Below are 12,182 nucleotides of genomic sequence, written 5' to 3' on the forward strand. Positions count from 1 at the left end.
ATTGAATCCATTCGAGGTTGTCATACGTCAATTCGTCTAGGATGATTCTTGATCCTTGCACACCGTGAATTTCTTATCACAAAATCTCCTTGGATCGTCGATGACTCCACCACAAGCTCCTTGGTTATATGGCTCTTGATACCACTGTTGGAATTGTCAATGTTTAAGAAGTATGGAAGAAAAGGAAAGAGAAAAAAGTTTGAAGAAAGGAAGTAGAAGATGATGAATAGTTGGAAATCAGAAATGGAAAAATCTGGTTGTTGATTAACAACATGAACCTTCTATTTATAGTAAGTTTTAACTAAAGGCCCAATTACACAAACAATAAAAGTCCAACCTGTTTTTACATCAAAACTATTGAATTACAATGCATTATACTTAACAAGTAAAAGTTTATAGGAAGATATTATATCTTGTGAACATTTAAGAACATACTATTTACTTTATGCAACCACCACTAATCTATTTAACAATATGATTGAAGCCAAGATGGCATTATTAGAATTGTGAAAAACTTAATATTTATAAAACTAGTTAGGTGGTCAAAACAACCATGATTATACCCAACCTATCTGATCTATCACACATTCACTTTCCACTGGGTTTGTTTTTAGTCACCTAATTTGGCTTTTTGAATAAAGGTTTAAGGTTTGGACTTATCTTTATAAGTGAAGATAGTGTTTCGAAGATTTGAATTCATATCTTCAGGTCACAAGACAAGCATCTATTAGGACCCAAGTTGTGAAAGGGAGGCCCAAGAGAAACTGAGCAAAACTTGTTTGGTTTAATGATTGTATTTAAAAATAAATGGTTTGTTAGGATAGTTGTCCATTTATGATAATTTATCCAAGTATATAGTATAGATCATTACTATCCTAGATATTTTCAATTTATCTTCTTTAAATTGTATGAGAGTGCTGAGAATGAAACAAACAATATATTAATTCTTCATTAGTTCAACATTTTTTGGAAATTTCCATATACTACCATTAATCATCCTAACAACATCCAACCGTTGTGAAGAAACTTTAGGAATAACATAATTATTATTTAGACTTGTAAATGGTTTGCTCTTTTAATTAGGTTGAAGTTATAAATGGTTATATAACAAAGATTTTGCTGACAAGAAATTATAGGTCAATTACTATAAATTCCTGTGGTTTAAATTCAACTCGATTCCTTGAATTTACTAAACGATAGACATTGTATAAACTGATTCTCTACATACACGACTGGTTTAAATATGCAATATTTAATAAGATAAGTTAAGGAAATTGGGTTATTTAGTTCCCAACAATAATTTTCTGCAGTCCACGTATGTATTTGTTACCTTCGCTACTAATTTTTACCTTTTTCAGTATTGTATTAACTTATAAGGGTGTGGTATAGCCGTGTAGCCCACTTGCAAAGGTGATATTTTTTTCTTAATAGATCAATTTGGTATAGCAGGAATATTTTTTAAAGATTTCTTGAAGCCAAAAACTCATCCTACGGTATGGCTGGAAAAAATAAATTGAAGCGCCATAGACTATTCAAGCGTTCAAAGTTATTAAAAAAAAAAAATACATATTCTCCAATAATCATTTGTTGGAAATAATTTTTTTTTCAAATTTTTACTTCCTACTAACTAATGCTAGGAATGTTTTTTCACTTACAACATTGGTTAGTTGGGAGTAAAATGCTAATGAAAATGAAAAGATTTGGTTATGAAGACTTAGGTGGTGGTGAGATTTGGGGTTACTAGGTTATATTTCTCATGAATAAGCAGAGTGAGAGTAATGTATGAGGTTGAGAAAATATGGAATTATTGAGTATGTGGATATGAGGTTTGAGAGCGGATAAGTTTGAGGTTATCAGGTTTGCGATCATCAACCACGGAGGTTTTGGAGGGAGGAAAATTCTCACAAGTAATGGAGACAAATTATTACTTTTTGTACTAGTATTAAAAGTAAAATATCATATTATTATATATAAAAGATAAAAGTATTAAATCTATTTGTTTTTCATGTTGTTTACGGTATATTTGTTGGATCCTAATCCGTTTTAGATAAAAGAGAACAGGGAAAGAAAAAGTAATTGTCTCTAACCAATTGTTTTTTATGGGATCCAAATAAAGATTAACCATATATTTGGTATAACAAGAAAAATTAAACATTATATTTATATTTTTTGTAATAAAAAATATCACTGATTTTTAGGATCAAATTTTTAACTTTTTCAAATATAATACTTACCATTACAATTTAGTGTTAGATAATTAAATAAATGTATGGTTAATAAACATTTATATGTAAAATATAAATAATAGGCAACCAGTTGAAAATGTGAACAATTAATTTTTCTGAAATAAAAGTCTATTTTATATAAATAAAAGAAATTTATTTTAAAAAATAAACTTTATCAAAATATGCATTAAAAACACATATTTAAGTTTTTCTTTTCCTTCTTAATTTCACTGTGAAAATGTTCAGGTCTTACTCCTTTGACAATACATGAGTAAAAAAAAAAGAAACAAATGAAAATGATATAAGCTCATACACAAGAAAAGTGAAAAGACATGTGATGAGGCCTTCAGGGAAGATTCTAGAACATCCTCCTCCAAATAATAATATGCAACATACATAAACCCTTGCCAAAACCCTAACCTCAGCAGCCATATACCTCAACATTGAAATTTCTCTAGAATAAGATCAGACTCAGAGAGATTCAACACTGTGTTCCAAGTAAAATGGCGAAACGCTTGATTCCTCTGTTCAATCGTGTTTTGGTCGAGAAAATCGTCCCTCCTTCCAAAACCAACGCTGGCATTTTGTTACCTGAGAAATCCACCAAGGTTACTCACTTTCTTACTTATTCTCCTAATTCACTTCATACCCATTTCAATTTGTCCTTTTGGGTCTTTGCTTTTTCAACATGTGACTTATTTCTCCCATTTTTACTCTACCTTAGCATTCTTGTGATTAATGGCTTCCTTATGCTAGAAATTTAAAGGGACATATTGAACAAATGAATGGGTATGTATTCAGTAGTCATGATGTTGGAAAATGGAAATGCTGTTGTACTATCATGCCTCACCAATGTAGCTATATAATAGAAAATATCTCCGTTTTGAGATTGTCTTTTAATTAATGTTGTGGTTCCAATACCCCATTTATTTTGAGGGAAATGAGAAGTATATCAATCCCAATCTGACATGATAGGCCATGGAACAAAGAAAGATTAAATTTTGCATCTCATTTTAGGCAGAACTAATTAAGGCTGGATTTGGTATGTTAGATTTTCCCAAGTAAATTGATTAGCTATCCCAGTTTAGAGTAAACTATAATTGTGTCTTTCTCATATAGGATTTGGAAAAGAAACATTTGAAATTCAAATTGCTTTTTTTCGTTGCTTTTCTGTTGTATTAAATTTTCAGATCCAAAGTGTTCATAATTTAGGTTTTCTAGGTTCAAAGTCTTTTTTCCACATTCAATTACATATTATTGAGACTGATAAGTGATAATTTACCACCGCAATCATACATTGTGCTACATTCTTGCTTTGATGAAGTACATTTTCGAGTTGGTACTGATTTTTATAAACACTTTTTGTTTTAGCTGAATTCTGGAAAAGTCATCGCCACTGGCCCTGGTACTCACAGCAAGGATGGGAAAGTAATTCCTGTGTCCGTAAAGGAAGGTGACACTGTTCTTTTGCCTGAATATGGGGGATCAGAGGTGAAGCTTGGTGACAAAGAGTATGTATAAGTTTTTTACTCTATATTTATTTATTAAATTTCTATGTGTCATGTATGCTGTGATAGATGTCCTTTTTGAAATCTAGTATGTGGTGCGTTTTGTTTATTAAAACACCAAATGTTGAAAAGGGGCTGTGATTGCAAAGAATGGGCTTGAGCGGGATTTCCCATTCGATGGGTAGTTGGGCACACTTGAGTGATTTTTTTATAGGCAAACATTTTTAATGGGTGGGAGTTGTGGGACACAATGAATGATTCTATAAAACAACATCAACCAAACCTTAGTTCTATTAGGTTGGGTTGGCTACATATATCAAATGATGCAACATTCAGTTCCCATTTTGTCTAATGTTTTCACTCATCCGACACAACATTCTCATCTTTGCTATATTGAGTTTAGAGGTATCAAAAAAACGGGAGGGCTCGGTCGGGTCAGCCCACCAAAACCCGAAAATTTATAGGGCTTGTGGTATCATATTAGGTATTTTTATATAATCCGAGCTTTTTAGCCTGACCGGATCGGGCTTTATTAAAACCGGGTTCAAGCCGGGCTTACCCGGGCAGGTTCATGCTACCCGTTTTCCTTAAAAAAAATTTATATCTTTTTTGGGATTTTTGGCTTAGTAATAAGCATAAGGTGGAAATTTACAAAACAACTTATAATAAAAAATTGACAATAAATATGATGTTATGAACTTTGAATAAAAAATAGAGTAATGTCTAAGCATAAATATTTATAAATTACAATAATGTTATAAAGTTAAGCATTATATTATTTTTCCTATTTTGGGAAATATCCTTTTAAGCTAGTAACAAAATAATGAATTAAACCAAATGAGAAGACATTAAACCATACAAATTTTGATTTTCATTTGTTAATTGTGTATTTAATTAGATTTAGCTTCTATAATAAAAACATAATATAGAAAATAATATTTACAATAAAACTAAAAGGCAACATAATTGTTTAGCATAGAGAAGCTAAGTCTAATATAATAGTTCACAATGAAAGTGTTGATAAAGAATACACAAAAGGTAATATTTTTTATAGTGTCTAAATACGTATATATTAAAGTGAAGTTATAAATTATATTGTATTAGGGAATGAGAGTCTAATAGAATTTAGAGCTTTAATAAAAGAGTTATGTTAAAAATCATATACATGGACTTGACATCACGTCTTAACTCAAACACAAGGCATTAGATCTATAAATTTGGTTGCATTGAACATAATAAGTGTGTTAAAAAATTATACATTAATATCAAATGATATATTTTTTAAATATATTAAATAAGTTAAAATTTAAATAAGTATGTTTTAGTTTATGCGGGCCGGCCCGCCACAACCCGCAACTTGCTTAGGGCGGGTTTGAGCTACAATTTGATAGGTATAAATTGTATCCGAGCTTTTTACCCCGACCCGGTTTAGCCTGCCCCTAATATGGGCTAGCTCGAACCCGTCTGAATAGTCTGTTTTGACACCTCTAATTGAGTTTATTCTGTTGTTGACATTTTATTATTTAACATTCAGTCGCATAACATTGCAAGTTTTATAATTCTGCCCTAAAATTTTCCCTTAAGCTTGAGTGACACCTTTTTATAATACATGACACCTGAAGTATTTTGTCATTTCATTCACATTGCTTCAATTTGAATCTCATGGTTTAATCTCCTTCAATTTCCCATCATGTTGTATGATGACCCCAAGATAATTAATCTAGTAACTTGTGGTATGATCTCTACTTTTACCTCTAAAGTAAGGTTTATCCGACTCTTGTGAAACTTACACTGTCTTCCTTCGACACATATGAAAGTCACCTGCTTCTAAAGTTTGTCTCCGCATTTTTAGCTTTTGTTTAATTTTTCTCTCAAGTCTCCAACCAAGACAATGTCATTTGTAAAATGCATGCATTGTGAGACTGATTCTTGGATATGCTTAGTAAATACATCTAAAAACTAATGTAAACAAGTATGAGCTTAACGTTGATCCTTAGGTCCCACCAAACCCTTTTTTCCCCAAAGGATTCAGCTTTGGTATCTTTGATTCCGTCTTTCTCTTCTTTTAAGTCCATCCTATTCCATCAATTTTCCATTGAATTGGGTTTTTTCTTCCACACAATGGCATATCCATCAAATTTTACACTTGATATGAGCTGCACCTGTATCTAATTTTTTGTTTTTTTACAAATAAATTAATCTTTATTTTTTTCATTTCTTTTTTATTTGGTGATTGAAATTTTATTTAAAAGTGGGAGTTTTTGAAGTGCAGCACTAAGTATAATTTGCACGAGGAAACATTTCAGTCTTGTTTTCTCATTGAAGCCTCAATGCACACAGAGAAAGCTTGATTACATGTGCTTATTGATGAGGAAATGTTTCCCTTTGGTTTTCTTCATCGAAAAGTAACTGTTTTTTATTGGGAATATGGTCATTGTGTTGTAATTGAGTAGCGGCCAGACAACCGTAAGGATGGTATCCACAAATGGTCGGTTTTTCCGCTCTCATTCGTCTACTAATTCCATCTCACATTTCCCCCTCAAAAGAACTGACATTGTCAAAACTTCTTGAAGAAGCATGATGTTTCTCATTGGGTTGGTACCCCTTACCACCCTCAAACAAGTGGTCAAGTGGAAGTACCGTGAGATCAAGAACATATTGGAAAAGACAGTATCCAAGAGTAGGAAAGAGTGACCCTCAAAGCTTGATGATGCTTTATGGGCTTACCGTACTGCATATAAAACACTTATTGATATCCCACCATTCAGGTTGATTTATGGTAAGCCCTGCCACCTTCCAATGGAACTAGAACATAAGACTATTCGGCGATCAAGCTGTTGGAGAAAAGAGGAAATTCAAATTGCAAGAGTTAGAAGAAATGCAGTTGGATGCTTATGAGAATGCCCACACTTACAAAGAAAGAAGAAAAAGATGGCATGGTAAACACATACTTCGCAGAGAATTTCAAGTAGGAGAACTAGTTCTCTTATTTAACTCCAGATTGAGGCTATTTACAGGGAAGCTAAACTCTAGATGATCAGGTCCATTTCGAGTCACCAAAGTCCACCCTTATGAAACAGTCGAGATATGGAATGAGGAAAGAGGCAATTTCAAGGTGAATGGTCAACGCTTGAAGCACTATCTGGTAGATGAACGACTAGATAAATAGACCAACATAGCCCTCTGGATCCTTACATGAGCTGCAAGGATTAACTGTCAAACTAATGACATTAAACGAGTGCTTCGTGGGAGTCAACTCATGCTGAGTGTACATCTTTTCTAGCTCATTAATTTTAGTGTCGGCTTTAATGCCTCCCCGAATTTGGAGTCTTTGTAGGAGATGTATATAGTGTCGACCACAAAAAAAGCTAAATGACTAGGATGTACTACCAGGCATTATGAAATTTGACGCAACGATGACCTTATGAGTGTGTTCTGGAGCACACACAGTCAGAACATGTCTCAGGACACAACGATGTTTTAATTGCAAAATTGACATATTTTGGCAGAGGGGAATACGACTGGGCCTTGTCCCCAGGCACGTCTTGTGTCCCTAGGCATAGGTTGTGCCTCGTAGAATGGAGTCACCCAACGAAACACGGGTAGTCTGTGTCACCAAACACGATCGTGGATCGCGATAGGCCTACTTAAAAATCTGTTTTTCCATTTCATTCCCTTATTCCTCCGTAACTCCAAACCTCCAAATCCTCTCATTCAACTTCCAAATCTTCTCCATAAACCTTCATTTGTATTTACTCTCTTCTTCAACCTCCTTCATAATTATCACTCATCCTCATCAAAAAATCCCCATGTCAAATCCCTAAATCCCCAAAAATCCCCATGTCAAATCCCCAAATAACATAACAAATCCCATTTTTTCACTCCGAACTCCATCTTATTCATTGATACTAAGGGTTGCTAATGGGTTCAAAGTGTGCTAGAGCCGATGCTTCAAGAAACTTTGCCGAGTCTTCAAGTGGTAACCCCTTTCTTCACATGGTTTTACTTTAGCTAGTGATGCACAAAAACATAGATACAATATTCTAGCTCAAAGAAAAATGGTTCTCACCCGTTATATGGATGACACTGATTTAGACAACTTAAGACTTAGGGATAGTTTTAACTGGCTACTGCCTAGGGTGGGGCAGGGTACCTTCATGACTGCAAGAGATATAACATATGTTGAGTTAACTCTTGAGTTTCCCAGTTCCCTTGAAGTGGAGATTCTACATGGTCCACACTGTAATGCGAGCCGTTTAGCCTTCAAGCTAAGGGACACCAAGTTCGCCTTCACTTTGGCTGAATTTTATGCCATGTTTTGCTTTTTGGTGGGCGATGCTCATCGCCCTCTGAAGAAGTTCCAGGCCCATAAATTGTGGGACAAAGTGGCGGTTGATACCCCAACTTATGATCCCTCCAACTGTAAGACATCTTTCATGTCTAACCTCTTTTTCTGTTACCTTCACCACATAATAAATAGCAAAAACACTTATTTGGCACGGGGAGAGTGATAGATACAAGGTCATTCTTGGCACGACACCTTCTCAAGGTTGCCTAGACCCAATTTGATACCATCTTTATTCGTGGGCTTCTCACCATGATAGCCCATCATTTTAATTTGGATTTGAGCGATTTAGTGTCAATCGCAGGAACACACAACGATTTTCAAGTGTGTGTCTCCTTCAAAATGGTGGTAAGGGATGGTTCTTTCTATTGTCTCCCCCTGAAGGGACAACCACACTCTCTCCCCTTACCTAACCCTTTGGAAATTTCCTCTTTTCTCCCATTGTCTCAACACCTTCTATTTTCTTGCATCCAATCTTCACTCTTTTTTTTGTTTTAATCCATTAAAAAACATCCAAAAACACCCGCTCAACTTGAACAAAGAGAAATAAAGTCTAAAAAACTATCCTAAAGTCCTAATTATGTCCTAGAATCCAAATTAAATGCAATGCAAAGATAGCATAATTTCACACTCATCAAATCGTCCTCACTTATCCAAATTTTAACTTGTGATTCTAAATTTCAATCTATTGGATACTATATATAACACTTTAGTGGAACTTGAATTATTTTTTAGGACAGCATTTTGCAAGGAAAATGTTTCTTTTGATGGAACCCCTGGTACTTGAACTTTGATAGTTTTTCCTATGTGCCTACAAGTTGAATTGTTCATGTCTACATAATTCAAGTCATAAGACTCATAAATAATTTATAATAGCAAAATAACACTATCAACTGATATGACTCGTCAAAATAGAAAAATAAAATGTGACAGCAACTAAAAACACAAAAGCCAATGAAAGAAGAAACAGGAGAAACAATTCCGAAGAGGTTAAAAATGGCCTGAGAGTTTGTACTTTTACCAATTTTATTGTGAATGAGTAAGAAATTAGATTCAGACCACATTAGAATGTAAATAGGACCCATTCTGTGACAGGTTTTTTAAAAGATTAAAAAACATTTTTCAGGGTTTCCAGAAACTGGGTCGCGTATGACTCGACCTGCTATTTAGCATGACCCTGTTGTTTCAATCTCACTTGAATAGTGATTCAGAAGCAATTCTGACGATACAGCAAGCAATTCTGGAGCAAATATGATTCTACTTCTGATTTGTATGGTAGGGAGCAAATCTGCAACTAGACTTCGTACAATAACAACTACCTTGCATCATTTATCATGTTTTTCTATGTTCTTTTTTATTTGTTAATCCTTACATTCTTAGCCTGAGCATTATTGCTTCAGGTTACCTTTGTGGTGTTTCTTCAATCTATGCTTGGATATAGAATAGTCTTAGCTTGGCGAAACTCTGGTTTCATTTCATTGTGTTAACAGTTTCTTTGTCCTAATGGAGGTGTTAAATGTTAATGTCCCATGTCAGTTGGATATGCAGAGTAAAGAGCAATTTTTAATGACTTGGCCAACCCTTTGGGTATGAGCAAGCTTCTGGGGTGTAGTTAGGCCTATTTTCTAATATGATAGTAAAACTCTGTCCTGATGTTAGTTCACTTGTTGATTATCTAGTTCTGCAAATTTCACGCTCCAAATGTTTAGTCGGGTCATAAGGGGGTGTATCAAGTATTACAGTTCTACATCTGTTGAATATGTGAATAAAGAATCATTTATAATGACTTGACAATCCTCCTCTTAAGAGCTAACTTTTGGGTTGGAGAATGAAAGTATTTGTATCACAATTTAAGCATTTCATTCAGATTTTTTGTTGCTGTGTTATCACATTCTTGTATGCATAATGTTGAAGTGTTAGCTTAAGTTGACAAAGCTAGCTTCACCTTTGGTCATATGAAATGTATAATTGAAATAGAAAATTAGATATTTTACTTTATGTCAGGACAGTAAGCAACATGTTATTGAAAAGATGCTGCTATGTTTGATATAACACTGGCCAGAAAAACTCAATTTTATGTATAAGGCATTGATTAACTATCATTGCATCTTGATTTCCCTTTTGTCAAACAACTTTGTCCATTGTAATAATCCAGTGATAGTTTTAGTGGAAGAGGGTAGTTGATGTCTTGGTCACCAAATAATTTCCCCCTGTGCAATCTTTTCTTTGACAAAGTCATAGGTAAAGCAAGTTGGCAATGTGAATGGGTTAGTTGACTGCTGCTCATCTTTTTTGGTATATCAAGTGTATCTTCTCACATAATGGGTAAGGAATTAGTCCCTTTTGGGTGCATAATGACCCATTCCAACAAGTGTTGTTTCTAGGAATCGAACTTTTGACCTTTCGATCTTTCTGAGGATCTAATGTAACCTTACACCAGTAGACCAACGTCTTGTTGGTACTGTTCATTTTTATTGCAATAACCACTGTTTATCAAGCCTTATCTAACCAGATTCTAATGTTTTTTATGTAGGTACCATCTATATAGAGATGATGATATATTGGGGACACTGCATGATTGATGATGTCATAGTAATCATTGGTGGACTTAAAACCATGGTGTTGCAATTTGTTAGTGTTTTGCCATTCGAGCAGTTTCTCCCTGTGCTGATTTTCATTTAATGTCTACAATGACAATCTACATTTTATAATGGATTAAAACACTTGTTTTCTTTTTTTGGGGTAACAATCTATTTTTTGACAACTCTTTTGAACACAAGGTGAATGTGTTAGCAGGCAATGTAATTGCTAGTAAAAGGTGACAAATTATTGGAGAGTGTTTTGTTCTGATGCTTCTTTATAGAATTTTTTATATTGGGTAATCAGTTTAGAAAATAGTAAGTGGTGACAAACATACACCTAGGTCACATCAAATGCCTCAATGTAGTTGCAAACACAATTTACTCCCATTTATTTTAATTCCCCCTATGAAATTTTCACATTTTTTTTAATTCATTGTATGTTTTAATTTTTTCATATACTTCATTACTCAATCACACTCATTCATTTTCGTCTCTTTCCGTCTGTATTTCTTCATTTTTCTTTAATGTAATTTTCAATGTGGATTTATTAAATAGTTATTATAATCAAATTAAATTAGTTTTTATATATTTCTTAAATTATATGCATAATCTCAAACCTAAAAATAAATGAAATGGAAAAGATATTTTTTCTTTGTTTTGTCCCGATCTTTTGATCTGTCCCAACCCGATGAAATAGAGATGGGTTTGACGTGTCCAAATAAAAAAAAAGATAAACCTGATTAAAAGGGATAAATTTGTTGTAAACAAAGAACGAGTTGGGTTTATGTCCGGGTCATCCGACCTATCCCTTAGAGTTGTATATCAAAAATAGTTGAAAAAATACCTATCAATACTTGTTATGTTTAGCTCACATAACTAAAATACTTACAAGCTCATACAACATATCCATATTATTTATCATATGATCCTTATTCCTTATTGTGACTACTCAATTTTGTTCGGCAAAAAAACATTCTTCAAAAATTTTCAATAAAAAAATGATTGAGTTAAAAAATTGTTTTTATTAAGGTTTGATTATCAAATAAATTAAAGATTTGAGAATATGTAATTTGAATCAAATCATATAATTTGATTAAACTGCATACCTTGATAAAAAATAAATCTTTAGGGATTCAAAAAATAATATATCAAAGATTGCATTATAGAAAGCAAATTATAACAAATTGATTGTGTTGCAATATGAGTAAGGTAAGGATTATAATTGTATCAAAAAATAAGATTGAGATTGAGTATTAAAATATATTTTGCGACTTTAATAAGAATTAAAAAGATTACTTTCACATATCTTTAAGTAATACAATAATATTAAGATGGTTTAGAATTGCGATTTGATCGTGCATGTTTCAAGATTTGAGAAAACAATTATACGTTTGTTATTTTGTCATTTCTCAACCCAAACTCGTCTCTATCTTGATCTGTCTTATTTTGGATCTGTCACTCACACGTCCCATCCTAATTAGGAATGGATTAGGAATGGATTCGGGTTCAAAAATTGATCCGA

General features: G+C 33.3%; 1 protein-coding gene across 1 annotated transcript; it reads left to right on the forward strand.

The window, feature by feature from the left end:
• LOC109343307 (10 kDa chaperonin, mitochondrial-like) lies at window positions 2,596-10,907 on the forward strand. The gene is made up of 3 exons (XM_019581539.1): window positions 2,596-2,833; window positions 3,597-3,736; window positions 10,612-10,907. The coding sequence occupies exons 1-3, from the start codon at window positions 2,729-2,731 to the stop codon at window positions 10,658-10,660; spliced, it is 294 nt and encodes a 97-aa protein (XP_019437084.1). The 5' UTR covers window positions 2,596-2,728; the 3' UTR covers window positions 10,661-10,907.

Source organism: Lupinus angustifolius, chromosome LG03, assembly GCF_001865875.1.
Source record: "Lupinus angustifolius cultivar Tanjil chromosome LG03, LupAngTanjil_v1.0, whole genome shotgun sequence".
NCBI lineage: Eukaryota > Viridiplantae > Streptophyta > Magnoliopsida > Fabales > Fabaceae > Lupinus > Lupinus angustifolius.

Excerpts from the sequence above, each read along its gene's own strand:
- LOC109343307 (XM_019581539.1), top strand. The coding sequence starts at position 2,729 with ATGGCGAAACGCTTGATTCCTCTGTTCAATCGTGTTTTGGTCGAGAAA. Across the intron at positions 2,834-3,596 it reads TACCTGAGAAATCCACCAAG|CTGAATTCTGGAAAAGTCAT; the intron begins GTTACTCACTTT and ends TTTTTGTTTTAG. Across the intron at positions 3,737-10,611 it reads GTGAAGCTTGGTGACAAAGA|GTACCATCTATATAGAGATG; the intron begins GTATGTATAAGT and ends TTTTTTATGTAG.